The sequence below is a fragment of the Monoraphidium neglectum genome (genome assembly GCF_000611645.1).
Source record: "Monoraphidium neglectum strain SAG 48.87 unplaced genomic scaffold scaffold01277, whole genome shotgun sequence".
Classification (NCBI taxonomy): Eukaryota; Viridiplantae; Chlorophyta; class Chlorophyceae; order Sphaeropleales; family Selenastraceae; genus Monoraphidium; species Monoraphidium neglectum.
Genome location: NW_014012351.1, coordinates 1 through 15,347, shown reverse-complemented (window position 1 = coordinate 15,347; position 15,347 = coordinate 1). Strand labels below are relative to the sequence as shown.

Below are 15,347 nucleotides of genomic sequence, written 5' to 3'. Positions count from 1 at the left end.
GGGGGTGACGGGAGGGGTGCAGGGGCTGGAGGGCTGGGGTGGGGTGGCGATTGGGGTGAAGGGAAGGGAAATGATGGGATGGGTTCAGCGCTATGGTAGGCAGATCAGACTCAAGGGCACCTGCCTTAAGAATGGAAGGTGGGCGGGCTGCGATTGATATGTAGCAGGGGTGTTGGGGTTGGTTTTTGAAGGCGGGGTGCGGAGGCCTGATCGCATGGAAACCCCTGGCACAGCTCCTGGGCAGCCGCCCCCCCGCCCCTCCCTGGGTGGGGCCCCCACCTGTCGGCGCTGTTGAAGAGCAGGAGGATGACGGCGTTGTACGTGCTGACCGTCAGCTCATGCTTGCGGCTGCCAAACTGTGTTTGTGTGTGTGTGTGTGTGTGTGTGTGTGTGTGACTGACGGGGGGTGGCATGGGCTCAGGGAGTTGCACGGGGGAGGGTGCAGGCGCGGCGGCGTCAAGGCCAGATGGGCGAAAGCGCGGCTGCGATGCAAATCGCGAATCTCACCAGGCAACGGCTGCCGTTGCAGTCGGCCGCGTTTGCCCAGCGCCGTTCAAGCCTCAGGTGAGCCCGCACCATCCTCCGCTCCGCTCACAATGACATCACCATGACGTCACTGCCCCTCGTCCCACCCGTCCCCGCCCACCCCCTCCCCCACCTGTGCGCGCAGGTCCACGTTGCCCATGTTGAGCTGCCACGTGAGGCGCCGCCCGCTGTGGGCCGCCAGGTAGTACTCCCTGGAAGGCGGGCGGACAGTGAGGGGAATGCCGTGAGTGGGTTTCCGGGGGTAGTAAGTGTGTGTAAATATGCTCGCGGGCTTGGGGGGGGGTCGATTGAGGTGGCGTCAGGAGGATGGCCGAGGAGTGCCAGGGAGCGGCGCCGTGCTGCCAACACTCGCAAAGGGCTCTGAGGCGCCGGGCAGTGCAGGCAGAAGGGCAGGGCGGCGAGCGGGTGCGCTGGTGCCGCGCTCGCCTGAACTCCTCGCAGCAGCGCTCCATCTCGGCGGGCAGCGCGCACTTGGCGTTGGACTGCGTCGGCCAGCTGCCCGTGGTCAGGACCTGGGGGGTGGCGGCCCCGGGTGGTGGGGGGGACGGGAATCAGCCAAAAGGGAGCGAGGGGAAGTATCGAGGGGAGTGAGGGGGGAAGGCGCGACGGCAGGCGCGGGCTCACGAGCGCATTACCCTGGTGACGACATGACGTGGGCCCTGCCGGCAACCGGGGGGCGAGCCCCCCTCCATCCACCTCCACTTTGGACCTCCCTCCACCCCTCCCACCTCGAGTCACACGCAGCACCTTCCCGGGCCGCCCCACCACACACGCAAACCCGCATCGCTCCGCTCTCTACTCCTCAGCATCCTCATTTCCCCGCAACATACATCCAAAGACTGGCCCAAACGGCATGTGGCTCTGCTCCCCATACCAGCCCCCCTCACATCGCCGTCGCAATCCCAACCACCCGGCCACCCAGCCACTGCAGCCACCCCCACCCAGCCACCCGGTTACACACCTGCACCGTGAGGTCCAGCCCCAGGTCCGCGCTCTTCTCAGTCAGCCGCTGCCGGAAGTCGTCAAGGGTGTCCCTGGGGGGGGGGGGCGAGAACAAGGCGTGCACGCTGCTTTCAGCAAGGGCACGCCACGACCCTGGTGTCCAGCGGACCCGCGGCGGGACTTCTAGGCGCTGTAGGGCAGGCTGCCGGCGCTTGGCGGCTTAGGCCCGTCCCCCTCTGACAGTGGCCCCGCCCCTGAGGGCCCACCTGCTGGTCTTGATGTCTGTGAACATCGACTCCAGCTTGGACGTGAACTGGTAGCCACACCTGGGCAGCAGGGAATGGGTGCGGTAGGAGGGGTGGGTCTGAGGAGGGGGCCTCGACAGGTGTGTCTTGTGCGGCACGGGGGCAGCCAGCCGGCGTCGACTGATTGCCCCCGCTTAAGACTGCCAACCCTGGCGTGCCTCCATGTACCCCCTCCTCCGCTAGGGTGCCACCGCGGCATGCGACGTCACGCTGACGTCATCAGCGTTGAGCCGCGCCCCCAGCTTACTCTGTCTTGAGCTTGACCAGCATCCCCCGCTCCGCGTCGTCGCTGACGGTCCTGCCGCCCAGCAGCCGCTTGGCCAGGTGCTGCTTGTAGTACTTCTCGAACACGTCCTTCTCCTGCAGATACCTGGGGGCGGTTGCGGGCGGTTGGGGGGCGGTTGCGTGGTGGTTGAGCAGATATTGGAGAGACAGGGGTTGGGCGGTGGTCGGGCACTATGGACGTTGGGGGTGGGGGTTGGCCTGCGCTGCGGCGCGGGAGCTGGGGGCGTTTGAAGGGCGGTCAAAAGTGGCGGTGTGGGAGTCCGCGCTAGTGGCGACTTTGACGTGCATGAGGGAAACGGGTCGTCACACACGAATGCTGGATGCAGCATGCACTCCCAGACGCGCAGGGGGCGCACACACACACACACTCTCTCTCTCTCTCTCTCTCTCTCTCTCTCTCTTGGCAACACAATCAAGGTATGACATACGACTTACAAATCGAGCCCCTGCCCACCTGAACAGCGCCATGGTCTTGTCCAGCACGGCCTCCACGTCAGCGTCGCTCGCGCCCTTGAGCCCCTTGCGCAGCCTGTCGTCGATGAAAAGGCTGATGTACTCGGGGGAGCGCGGGTTCAGGTTGATGAAGTGCTCAAAAGCCTGGTCAGGGGGGGGCGGCGTGGGTTCGTGAAGGGGGCCACGGGTTGGGCCGCATACAGCGTTGTCTGGGAACAGAAACCACAGGTGAAGGAACGAGGGGTGCCGAGGCCCAGGCCACGCCCGGCCCCTCTCGGGCGGCTGGCAGAACGGCGGACCCTCTGCCTGTGCCAGTGGCAGAAGGCACGCCCCCCCCCACCCCACCCCATCAACCCGCTCCTGCCGTGCCTCATCAATGCTCCGATCGCCCCTCCATCGCACCTGCCCTGACCGCTTCAAGGCCCCTTGACCCCCCTCCTCACATCCCCTCCGGTCGCCCCCACCCACACACACACACACATACACACATATACACACACGTACACACACACACACACACACAACCCCAACCCAATCGTTGCACCCCCAGCCCCACCTGGTTGAGTGCGTTCCTGAAGGTCTTGTCGTCCGCCAGGCCGCGCGCCACCAGGGCCTCAAACTTGTCCCGCTCCTCCAGCAGCCGCGACACCCAGCTGTGTGGGGGGGGGGGCGAGCGGTGGTTTGTTCATGTGAGGAGCAGAGGGCGTCGGTCGATGGCGCAGACGGTCTGCTTTGCTGTGCGCATAGGAAAGCCAGAATGTTGACACAAACACATGCTGATCAATGGAGAGGAGGGGAACGATGAGTAGTCAGCAGAGCGACGGCGTGGCGTTCCTCTGTGGTGTTGCAACAGGGCACTTTGAAAGACCCCGTTCACCAGAAGCCCCCCTTCTCGCCATCTCAGCCCCGTACCCTTTGCCCCGCGATCCCCAGGCCGCCCCGCCTCACCCTATGGGGTCCTTCTGCCGCTCCGGGTCCATCACCAGCTGCCGCCCCGACTCCTTCACGTGGTCACACATCACCTGGGGCCACGTAAAGGGCGGAGGGGGGGGCAGGGGGGGACAAGGTCGAGAGGAGCGGGCTGAATCTTGATGGAATTCCAGCCGCCACAGCCCGCCGCTGCATTCAGCAAAAGGTCACCTTCACATCACTTTCTCAGCCCCGCACTCGACACACACGCACGCACGACATAAAAATCGCATTGCACGCGTGCACACCCACTCCCTCACTGCAACACCACGGGAGACGCAGCCCGCCCCCTCACCTGCCGCATCAGTCCCGGCCCCCCCTCCACCCTCTTGAGCAGGCCGTACATGCGCCCCAGGTCCTCGTACTTGTCGCCCTCCAGCATCGCCACCAGCCCGCTGCCCTCCATGTCCACCAGGGCGCGCATCTGGTGGGACGCCGTAATGATTTTTTTTGTGTGTATGCGTGTGTGCGCGCGCGCGCGCGCGCGCGCGCGTGTGTGTGTGTGTGTGTGTGTGTGTGTGTGTGTGTGTGTGTGTGTGTGTGTGTTGTGTGTGTGTGTGCGCGCGCGCGCGAGAGCTCTCGTGCGTGAGTGTGCGTGCGCGCGTGCACACAGGCACCAGGGCGCGCTTGTGTCAATGAGGGGTAAGTGTGTGTGGTTGAAAGCCAAGAGATTGGCTCAACGCCTGGCTGCAAAAGGGGCACCTTGAGGCTATCCAGACCGCAGCAGCCAAGCTCAGATCGCACCCACCTGCTCGCGGATGAGCTCGTTCTCCACGACCCGCGTGATCTTGGCCTCTGTCGACGCGTCCAGGTAGTGCTTCACGCGGTCAACCTCCTCCCCCAGCCGGCGCTCCGCCTGGCGCCAGCAAGATGACGCGGCGCAGGGCGCACACGGCGTACGGTGAGGGGCCAGGCTACCCATCGTGCGCCTGCCAACGTGCTTTGGAGGCCGCGGCGCAAACAGCAAGCCACCCCTCAAAGCGCACTCGCCTCCCGCACACACATACTTGAGCCATGAATACATGTGAGATCACACCCAAAAGCACACGCTCCCACACAACTGTGTGCGCGCGGACATATGCAGCCACGCCCGCAGACTAAAATTCACCATTCGCACCGCCGGCAGCACCGCCACCTCCGCGCACCTTTCTGAGGTACTGCGGGCAGTCGCAGGACGCCACAAAGGCCTGTGCCTCCTTGGCATAAAAGTCGGCCGCCCCGGCCAGGAACGGCCGCTCAAAGTCCGCCTCGTACACCGCAGGCCCCAGGTCCACCAGCATCTGAGGGAGGCGCATGGGGCCAGGTTGCGTTGGGGGTGATGACAGTCAGTGGGATCATGCTTGGATGCTGCGCTTTGGGTTCTTGCGGATGGAGTCGGGTTGAGCGGTGCTGCTCGTCAGCCTGGTTGCGAACGACATGCGGCCTGGACTCGGGTGGGTTATGCTCTTGAAGTCGCCGCGGGGCCTGGTGTGGCGTCGCGTACGTCTGGCGCTGCGGGCGCGCTGCAAGGCCCGGTGCCTCCGATGAAAAGCTGAGGGTTGGCGGCGTGAGCGGTCGGCGCAACCCCAGGAACCCTTGGCTCGCCGCACCTGCGTTGTGGCGCGCAGCAGGCTGCGCTCGATGACCTCCCCGGCGCGCTCCCGGCTGATCAGGTCGTTCAAAGTTGCCAGCATGCGCTGCGGGGGAGGTTTTGGGGGAGGGGAGCCGGTGTACGAGCGCGTCTCAGGTGTAAATAGGTAGGGATGAGGGCCAGCCGACGGACGGCAGCCACAAGGGACGCCAGGGCCGCAGGGATGACGATCAGATGCAAGCCGCGAAGGCCCCGTGCCCCGGCAGCCGCGCGCCTTGCATCAATGAGCCATGGCAGCGTGCACTTGCATGTACGCATGCACGCGCGCGCGCACACGCGTGCGCATTCACAAACACACACACACACGCGCGCGCGCGCACACTCACACAGCGGCGCCCAGCCGCGTCCTGCCGCCAGCCTGCCGCCCCTCACCTGCTGTATCGTGGCGTTGTGCACCACGTGATCGCGCCACAGGTCCAGCCCCAGCTGGAACACCGGGGTCTTGTGCTGCTGGGTCACGTAGGTGCGGTCCATGTACTGGTGGGGAGGCAGTGCATATGGAGGGGTGTGTGTGTGGAATGTAAGTATGAGTGAGAATGGGTAATACACAGGGCGGGCAAAAGCACGGCATGGGCGAGGAGGGGCGTGCCGCTGGGTGCAGGGTTGTGGGCGCGTTGGCAGCCCAGGGCCGCTCAGGGTGTTGTGGGGCCAGGGGCTACGCAGGCTGCGAGAACGGCACGTATAAACATCTTCCAACGCGCCACTCCTCCCGCCCGCTGCCCCTTCGCGCCCTCAACCCCGCGCTCAGCTGCCCCTCAACCCCGTCCCCAATCACACACACACACACACACACACACACACACACCATGAGGATGTCGCGGATCATCTGCGTGCTCTTGATGTGGTCGTCCCACCGCGCCTTGAGCTCCTTGAGGAACGACTCACCCTGTTGGGCCAGGGAGTGGGAGGGGTTTCTGGCAACGCCGGGCATGGTGGGGCCGCCGCCACACAGCCGCACCGCCGGGAGTTCACTGCTTGACGACCCTCGTGTGTCCCCACGCGCTGTCCCCCGCTTAAACAACAGCCGCCACGGGCGCGCCTTCAGCGCCTGCGCACCTGCGCAGCCTCGACGCGGCCGGCTATGGTCTGCAGCTGCCGCGTGAGCGCCTGTGCGACGCCGTTGTACAGCCGGTCCCCGTACTTGTGCAGTACCATGTTGTACGCATTCCTGAGGGCACCAGGGAAGCCCGATGGACAAGGATGGGAGCGCGCGCGCAGTCGTGACGATTCGCTGCCCGTGCCACGCCAGGCTCGCCGCGCAGCCGCCTCTGCCTGGGGTACAGGGCCGCCTGCCCGCCGCTGTTCACACGCACCTGTACAGCTCCTCAAAGCTGAGCCCACTGGCGTTCTGGTTGTGGATCTCGCGAATGGCGTCCTCCAAGACTTTCCACGTCTTGTCTGCGATGCAGGCAGACGGGCACAGCGGACCATTGAGCCGGATTGCAGGCATGGGTCCTGTCCGTCGGGGGCCGCTGCTGCAGGCAGGGGTGCGCAAGGCATTGCGGGGCGTCCAGCGCTGTATTGTCGCTGCAGACCTGCGTAATTTGGATCCATTGTGATCGGGTGCTTGAAAGGTTCTATTTTCAGGCCCTGCGGGGGGCAGACAAGGGGGAGCACGGTGCAGCGGGTCCATGCAAAGCGCGGAGTCGTCGCGCCGCGCGGCGTGCATGGCGCCGCACCGCCTACAGCTGCCAGGCCAGGCCTGATCCAATAGCGCGGAAGCTGCTAGTCCCTGTCCTGCTGCAAATTGGGAGGGCACCAGGTGCACAAAAGGCTCGACCGCTCACCAGGCCTCGGCCCAGGCCCCTGCCCGCCATCCTGGAAAGCAGTGGCTCTAGAGGCAGCGCCACTTAGCCTCTTCTACATGCACCCAGGCAAAAGTGTCCTCCTCCAGATCACTTGAATCCAACACACGCGAGCTGTGCGGGCTATCAGCACAGCAAAGCCCGGACAAGGCTGGAGTAGAAGCGAAAGATCCGATGAAGCGTGTAGAACCGTTGCTGCGGCCTGCATTGCAATAAGGTAATCCAGTGCTCGAGCGGCACCCGCTGCGGTCATCAGTCATGCTTGCATGGTGCGGTTTGGCTCCAACGTGGCAAATGTCAGGCATCATACATGCTGGAAGAGGTGGCCAGCACAGTACGCTAGAAAGGGATGGATCCAACAGTAGCGACAGTCCGCCGAGGCGCATGGTCAGCGCCACGACCATTGACTTGAGCTCCACCCAACCGCATGTGCAAGTAGGCTGCGCGCTTGTCCTCCCCTATAGCACGCAAATGTGTGGTTTTCAAAGGCCTGAATCTAAACAATGGAACGCATCCCCTCACCCAGATTTCCTGATTTTGTCCTCAGGACTCGAGGACCTTGCCTCCGAGGACAAATCCATGACGCAAACCCCGCAATTCATCTCCAGTGTCAGTCCCTCCTGCCCTGCCTCACAATTCCTTGCAGGGATTGCTTGCGCTTTGCGGCTTGCAGCGTGCCATCTTGTTTTTATAAACTGCACTTGCCGCGGTGTGCCGAGGACGGCTGGACAACTGCCTAGTGCTGGCTGCAGTTGTTTGAGTGCAGCACTGGCTGGTTCCTTCTACCACTCTGAATGCAGCTGGTATTTGGGGTGAAGATGAACGGGGTGTTCAGGCATGCTCCGCTGGGCAGCGTTGTGCATGTGAGTGTGAGCCGCGCTGCACTTGGCAGACTGGCCCTGTTTCTGTTGACGGACACCTGCATAGGCCTAGGGGTGTCCCTCGACACGTCGACAGTGGGTAGGTGTCAGCTGCGCCGCTGGCACCCACCCACGCTTCATGGCACGGCTGGGCTTGGCGCAGGAGGGGGACACCTTTGCGCATGAGGCTGGTAAGGAAGCGTTTCGTGTTGTGGCTGGCTGCATGTGCCATTCAATGTGCACAGAAAGCCTGTTTTGAGTTAATGTGAAACTACTCGTAGTCGAGTGAGGTAATTCAACGCCCTTGGGAAAAGCTGCCCCTCATTGGTTAGCTAGCCACCCCAGTCACATGCGTGTGCTGCAGGGATGCACGACTGAGAGCCTGTTGCGACTCGTCATCCAAGGGGAATGCCTTTGGCACTGTCAGTGCGGCTGGACTCATCCCTGGTCGGGCGTGCCGCCTCACACAGTGGCGCGGAAGCATCGCACGCAGCCGCTATTGTGAGCATGGAAACGGCTTGCAGTGTGCAAGATCGATCAGCGCGCTGGATGCGGGTGTGTACCATTCATGCCCACACTTTGTGGCGCCGTCCACTGGGTGTTGAAAAAAGGATCCTCATTACAGTATGTGTCAAGGTGAGTGCCTGGCAGCTGCGTTCGTAGCAAATGTCCGTCAAGTGCATGCCACTTGCGTTGACCCGCGGACGCAGCTTGGGAGATAAGACGGCGGCCAGCTGCGACTTTTGAAGCATCTAGAAAACGCGTGAATACTCAAGCAAACGGCTCAACCCCTGCTGCTGCTGCTGCTGCTGCTGCTGCTGCTGCTGCTGCTGCTGCTGCTGCTGCTGCGGGTGCTGCTGCTGCTGCTGCTTCTGCTGCTGCTTCTGCTGCTGCTGCTGTCCTAGCTCGCATAGGCATGCGTGCGTCTGCCATCGGCGGGGCACAGCCCGCCTTCACAACTGGCTTGCGGGGTGCACGGCCCCCTGGCTGCTGCTCATGTGCGGAAGCAAACCCCAGACACCACCATCAATGCACGCACAACATCAGCGTCCACGCAGCAACAAGGGTACGCATCCAGCGGGTTTTGCTTGTACGACTGCTGCTCAACGATCAATGCGCAGGTTTGGCAGCTGGTGCTGCGGCAGTTCTGCTGCGGCTGCTGCTATCATGCGTCCGGATGATCGGGTGGTGTCTGTGACTGCTGTAGCCCTGCCTCCGTCCGTCATGAAGCTCTGCCCGCTCTTTGCCGCCGCGCTGCGGTGCTGTTGCCTGCACCGCTCCGGCTCGGTTTACGGTACCAGTACCGTATCATTTGAGCTGCTCGCAGCTTATTGTCAGTGCTCCTCAGCGAACTACTACATTTTGTAATTACATCGTGCTTCAGCGCACACATGAACCCGGTTTCCAGTGATCTGGTGTGATCTGTGCAGTAAATTTGAATTTGTGGACGATGAAGCTCCGACTTTGTAGAAGCAACCTTGTCTTGCTTGGCGGACACCCACAATAATGACGTCACACTCACCTGTGTGGCCCTTCTGCAGGGCAGCAGCAGCGCCCGGCAGTAGTAGGGGTGCTGACGACACCTGCGCCCTGCCGCCCCTGCTGGCCCAGGCATTCGCCCTGCGTCTGCTACGCGAGCTGCTCGACCCCCATGATTTGCGTCAAATACGTGTCGTGGACCGCGCTGCTAGGGCATTCGTCGACACGCACGTCGAGGCTCTGCAGGTCGCCGGCGCTCGCCAGCTGCGCGCGCTCAACTCCGCCGCCGCACACGGCCGCCTGCCGGCTTTGCGGGAGCTCACGTTTGCAACGCGGGTCTACAGCGACTGCTACGATGTCCCGGACGGCGCGGAGCATCTCGCTGCATCGATCGAGGAGGTGGCGGCACTTGGTGATGCGCTGCAGTGCCTAACGTCGCTGACGCACCTGCAGTTGCTGCTGCCGGAGGGCAACCCCAGCCTGCATCCAGCCACGACGGCGCTGGCGCAGCTGCAGGGGCTTCGCCGGCTGGTGGTGGTCAGGGACAGCGAGGACTGCGCCTTTCTGGCAGCCGCCGCGCAGCTGCCAGCGCTCGAGGTGCTTGCGAGCTCTGACACGGGCGGCGATATCTTTGCCACCGACACTGTGTTGCGGCGGGCTAATCGGCCGTGGTTGCAGCTGAAGGTGCGTGTCAGGGCCCGGCTGGGGCAAACCCGTGCCAGCTGGTACGGCGGCTCCCTGTCAGGCCCACCTCATTCCAGCCCCTAAATGCCACATTACCTGCTCCCTCAGCTGTCGCGGCCACGAGTTCAGGTGGCCCCTGATGCCACAACATGCGCACACGCACATTGCAGACCCTGGAGCTGACAGCACTTTCCCTGCACGAAATCAAGGTTGGTCTGGCAGTCTGTGGCCAGCGTGCCCGTCACATCGTGCAGTGCAGCGATTGAGTTGCGTTCCAAGTGCGATTTGTGAACGACTGGGATGGCCCATGCCATATCCGCCGTGATGAAGCCAAGAGTGTGGTGCGGCGGCCGCGTGACGTGGCATCTTCAGCCAAACCCCGCCTGACCTCCCACGCGTTGCGCCATGTGCGACCACCCGGGTGCGCAGGTGCTGTCGCGCCACCTGACGCCACACGTGCAGCGCCTGCGTCTGAACGCCAGCAGCGAGGGCCTCCGCAGGCGCGACCCCACCGCCAACGACACTTGCGGCCTGCTAATCCTGCTGTCCGCGCCCTGGGCGCGCCGGCTTCGGGGGGTTGCGCTTTTCAATTGCCGCCTGGGCGGCATGATGCTCACTGGGGCGGCTGGCCTGGACCTCCCCGAGCTGGAGGAGCTGTCGCTGGGCGGCGCCGGGCTTGGGGATTACGCGGTGGGGGAGCTGCTGGCGGGCCGCATGCCTGCACTGCGGTCGCTCGATCTGAGGGGAAACCGCCTGACGGACCGCGGCGTTCCCGCGGTGCTGTCGTCGTGCGGGTGCTTGGAGCGTTTGGAAGAGCTCGAGCTGGGGAGCAACAAGCTGACCGACGCAGGCGTGGCAGCGCTGGCGCGCGCGCCGCTGCATGCGCTGCGCCGCCTCGGCCTCGCGCGCCAGCGGGGCGCCCCCGGCGGCGGCGGCGGCAGCGCGCTGACGGATGCGGCGGTCGCCGCGGTGGCAGGCGCGGCGTGGGCGCCGCAGCTTGCTGAGCTGGACCTCTCGAGGAACGAAGGCCTGGGCCGCGACCTGGGTCCATGGGCGGCGCTCGCGGCGGCGCCGCTCGCGGGCGCTCTGCGGCGGCTCAGCGTTGCGGGATGCAGCGGCGTGGGCGCGGGTGTTGGGGAGGTGCTGACGGGCGCGGCGTGGCTGAAGCGGCTGCAAAATCTGGACCTGTTTGGAACAGACGAGGGCGCCCTGCATGCGCTGCGTGCGTCGGCCGCGTTTGTGTGCCTGGAGGCTGCAGGCGGAGTGCACCTGTGAGCTGGGTCCCTTAATCCTGGCCCTGTTTGAAACTGAGACACTGTCCGTTGTACACAGAGCTGTTTTGACACAATTGCTATCCACGGAACCCACGAATAGCTTCAGCAAGCATGAATATTGAATGCATCCCCTTGCTGCACATTTCCAACGCTTGTGGCTTTCATAACATCACAAGCACCTTCCGCACTTTAATGTGTGTTCAAATGGAAGCATGTGCGTGTGTCTTCCTGAACTTCTTGTGCCCGAATGGAAGCCGTGTTATGCATGTCTGAATTGCGCCTGGTGTCCTGCTCCTACGGGGCGACGGTGAGGAATAATGCAAGCATCCAAGGGCGGGCGTTGACTCACAGGGGCTGTGATGGTCAAACATGGTGGATGCGTTCAAGTGGCGCACATGCCCACGCTTTAGCATGGTCCTACTTAGGAGCCATATGTTCATGTCAAGGACTCCAGCTATTAGGAGGCCTTGGACGCCTTTCTCGTGCGCTGACGCGACCGCGTTTCCGGGTCGGGTGTGTGCACTGCTCACTTTGCGGTCAGCGGAGGCTGCCCTCAAGCCAGGCCTACCGTACGCTGACAGTCATATGTGATCGGCATGTAATTTTGATAACACTAAGCACCTATATCTCAACAATGGACGAGAGCAGCAGTGGAGGCTTCGCGTTTCGTGGGGCTCCTAATAGCGCGCCGGACGGCTTTCTTCGTCCAGCAAGCAGTATTAAAGAGCTGAAGGTGGGTTGCTAGTCCGGGCACGACGCAGATTGCCTTGCGTGTTGCCGAAGTGCTCCCCATCATGAAGGTTTCTTGGGGCTGCGTATGCCATGCTGACGGTCAGGGTACATTACATGCCCAAGGAAAGCTGATGGGACTATCGCGCGCCCTGGGCCTGGCGCAATGCTGCGCGGGCGCCGCCTCCGCTGGATGCGCTCTCTATTGCAAGCGCACCACTGTCTATTGTTGGGCAGCAGTTTTCCTGTCACTCTTGGCTTAGTGTCGCTCGGCAGGTCGGCTAAGGCAGGTCCAAGCAGCAGCATCTTGCTGAGGTCGCCACTGCACAGCCAACAGGGGATTTTATGCAGGGGCACCCTGCCCTGGAAATGAAAGCAACGCCAGTGACAAGCTAAAAACAGCAGCGACTGAAACTCACGCCGGAGCGACAGCTGCACGCCTGCGCTGGCAGCATGCTCCTCACGGAACACAGCCGCACCTGGGCTGGCCATTGTCAACCCAACCCTCATTCTGCGCTGCTGCACTCTTGCCACCATGACTCTATCGACTCATAGCACATCTCATGCCTCACCAACAGCATTAACACATACACACACACTCTCTCTCACACACACATACACACAGAGCATGCATGCATGCACACACGCACACAGTTACATATGCACGCATGAACACACACACACACATACACACTTCTGTATGTGCACGCTCACACCCCCCCGTTCACAGGAGCTCGTGCGCAAGGTGATCTCCTTCAAAGATCTGCGCCTCGTCAGCACCGACGGCTGCGAGGACTACACGGAGGCTGACCTCTGGGCCGAGCGGCGGCGCTCCAACCCCTCGTCCAATGGCCCCTCCAGCAGCAGCAACATCGACGGTGGGCGTGGCCGTGCGGCAGCGCCGGGTCGGCCGTGCCAAATGAGGCTGCGTAGAGGGTGGCGACTGTACCTCTTGGTGCAAGGCAATCTTGATGCCTGGGTCAGAGGAATCGCGTGATTGCCATTTCGAGCAAGCGGGCGGCCCAAGCCCGTGCTGCCACGCGCCTTGTGCAACAACCCCTTGCCTGCTGTTGCCAAACCCCTGCGCTCGGCGCGTCCCGCCCACGCGCAGCACACATCCCGTCGGGCGTGACAGTGGACAATGGCCGGCTGGCGGTGGTGATGGTGGGGCTGCCCGCGCGCGGCAAGACGTTCCTGTGCAATAAGCTGCTGGCGTACCTCAATTGGTGGGGGCCTCAGCTGCGGTGGTTGGTGTCAGGGCCGCTGCCACCAGGGCTGTGTAGTCTTGACCAGCCTTAAACACGTGCAGGGCGAGGCCTTGACCGCACATGCGCGAGCAGCGCGGATTGCCGGGCTCTGGGGCGTCGGGGGTGGCGGGGAGGGGCGGGTGTGTGTCCAGTGCGGCGGCTCTTATACGCAGCCGGCCCTGGTGCAATCCCTGTGTCGGCCGTTTGAACGGCCCGCGATGGACCCGCGCCCTCGTCCCCTCCCTCAGGCTGGGCCACCCCACGTCGCACTTCAACGTGGGCAACTACCGCCGGAGGCAGCGCGGGGACGAGCGGCAGGATGCGTCCTTCTTCGACCACAACAACGCGGTGAGGGGGTGCGGGGGGTGGCGCGGGGGTGACGTAGGGCAGGTGCGCGGCTCGCATGGGGTCACGCGGGCTGGGGATGTGTTGAGGGGGGGAGGGCATGCAAGGGGGTGTGGTTGCGGCTGGCAGTGGGTAGGGGGCGAGGCTGAGGCGGGCTCGAGGGACCCCGGTCGCTTTGGAGGAGAGGGCGATGCAGTCATGGGCTTGTCAGCAGTTTGGACGCTTGGCGTTTCAACATTGGCGGCGTCCTGCATGGACACCTTGGAGGGGATTGGTGAAGGAGTTGCGCCCGCTTTCAGAAATGGGGGCTCTTGTTTTGACCCACCCACCCACCCCCAGGGGTGCCAACGTTGATACACACAAGCCACCCCACGCCGTGCAACTCGCAGGCGGGCCGTGCGGCGCGCGAGCTGGCGTTCAGGGCTGCGCTGCAGGACATGATCTCGTGCCTGGTGCAGGGTGAGGCCCCCTGCGAAGATTTATTGTTCATGCGGGAGGGGGTGTGTGATTGGACACTGGAAGGGGTGACAGAGGCAGGGGGAGTGCAGCTTGGGCCATGGCGAGTGACAAGCTCGGTGGTTGTCGTCGTGCGCCTCCCTGAACGCGCGCCCACACTTGTCCACATGTACAAAGACCGCTGCCAGGTGGCAATCTATGACGCCACCAACAGCACTTGCGAGCGCCGGGCCGTGCTGGTGAGCTCGGCCGCCTTTGGCTTCTCGACTTGAGCCGCCTGCAGCCGCCATGACAGGGCGGTGCCGAGCCCCTCCACATGCTGCACCCCTCCTTCTCCCCTTCTCCACGTTCCCCACAATTGATCCCCCTTCCATATGCGCACACATCCACAACCACAAACACAAGGCCTGGCTGGCTATTTGTGCATGCACACACACACACACAAACACACACACACACACACATTCTCACTCACACACACATTCTCACTCACACTCACACTCACACACACACACAAACTCACACTGCCATGCATGCTGCGCCTGCTCCGCACGCTCCGTCAAGTCACACGCGCACCCAACCTGGGCCACCCCGCGCCACCCCCAGGCGAGTGAGCTCAAGGCAGCGGGGCTGCGATTCCTGTTCATCGAGTCCATCTGCAACGAGCCGCAGGTGCGACGCGCGCGGCCGCCGTCGCGCGCCGCGCCCGCGCGACGTGCGGCGTCATTGCCGCCACTGGCGACGCGCCCCGCGCCGCGGCGTCGCCGCTGTCGGCACGGCACGACCGCTGCCCTCTTTATGTCAGCGATCGTTTGATCCTTTTTTGCTGCCCGGCAACTTCCCTTGACTTTGATCCCAAATCGCCAGGTGCTGCAGCAGAACTACCTGAACAAGATGCTGTACTCGCCAGACTACCAGGGAGTGGATATGACACAGGTGGGGGGAGGGGACTCCGGAGGTGCATGGCTTTTGATGAGTCGGAGATATTGTGTGTGTGAGCGAGAGAGAGAGTGTGTGTTTGTGCGTGTGTGTGCTGTGTGTGTTTCCGTGCGTGTGTGCGTGCGTGTTTGTGTGTGTGTGTGTGTGTGTGTGCATGTGGGTACATGTCAATGTGGTTTATTGCCACGCACTTCCCAACCAGCATGCATCCGCGGCCCCCCTTCTGGCATGTATGCATACCCCCCCCCCCTTCACTAATTCTCCAACCCATGGTCACACCCCACCATCCAAAAAAGGCCGTCAATGACTTCATGGAGCGCATCCACCGCTACGAGGAGGTGTACGAGCCCATCACAGACAGGGCTACCCACTACATCAAGCTCACAGACATGTGGGGGG

At 63.3% G+C, this 15,347-nt stretch overlaps 3 protein-coding genes across 3 annotated transcripts; 2 read left to right on the top strand and 1 right to left on the bottom strand.

The window, feature by feature from the left end:
• Positions 1-125: 125 nt before the first annotated feature.
• MNEG_7296 (cullin 3) lies at positions 126-6,684 on the bottom strand (the record flags this gene model as incomplete). The annotated part of the gene is made up of 19 exons (XM_014044233.1): positions 126-147; positions 280-356; positions 659-737; positions 1,018-1,058; positions 1,508-1,580; positions 1,755-1,814; positions 2,041-2,163; positions 2,533-2,675; positions 3,088-3,184; positions 3,480-3,553; positions 3,796-3,924; positions 4,249-4,356; positions 4,646-4,780; positions 5,090-5,176; positions 5,503-5,607; positions 5,936-6,016; positions 6,187-6,298; positions 6,444-6,528; positions 6,666-6,684. The coding sequence occupies 19 exons, from the start codon at positions 6,682-6,684 to the stop codon at positions 126-128; spliced, it is 1,650 nt and encodes a 549-aa protein (XP_013899687.1).
• Positions 6,685-9,301: 2,617 nt separating this feature from the next.
• Positions 9,302-11,233, top strand: MNEG_7295 (hypothetical protein; the record flags this gene model as incomplete). Its single annotated transcript, XM_014044232.1, has 3 exons — positions 9,302-9,958; positions 10,129-10,167; positions 10,388-11,233. The coding sequence occupies 3 exons, from the start codon at positions 9,302-9,304 to the stop codon at positions 11,231-11,233; spliced, it is 1,542 nt and encodes a 513-aa protein (XP_013899686.1).
• A 633-nt stretch (positions 11,234-11,866) lies between these two features.
• Positions 11,867-14,681, top strand: MNEG_7294 (putative 6-phosphofructo-2-kinase PB17E12.14c; the record flags this gene model as incomplete). Its single annotated transcript, XM_014044231.1, has 7 exons — positions 11,867-11,965; positions 12,692-12,839; positions 13,073-13,187; positions 13,457-13,598; positions 13,943-14,012; positions 14,187-14,248; positions 14,616-14,681. Coding segments are annotated over 7 exons (702 nt in total), but the record flags the coding sequence as incomplete, so codon positions are not given.
• Between the last annotated feature and the right edge of the window lie 666 nt (positions 14,682-15,347).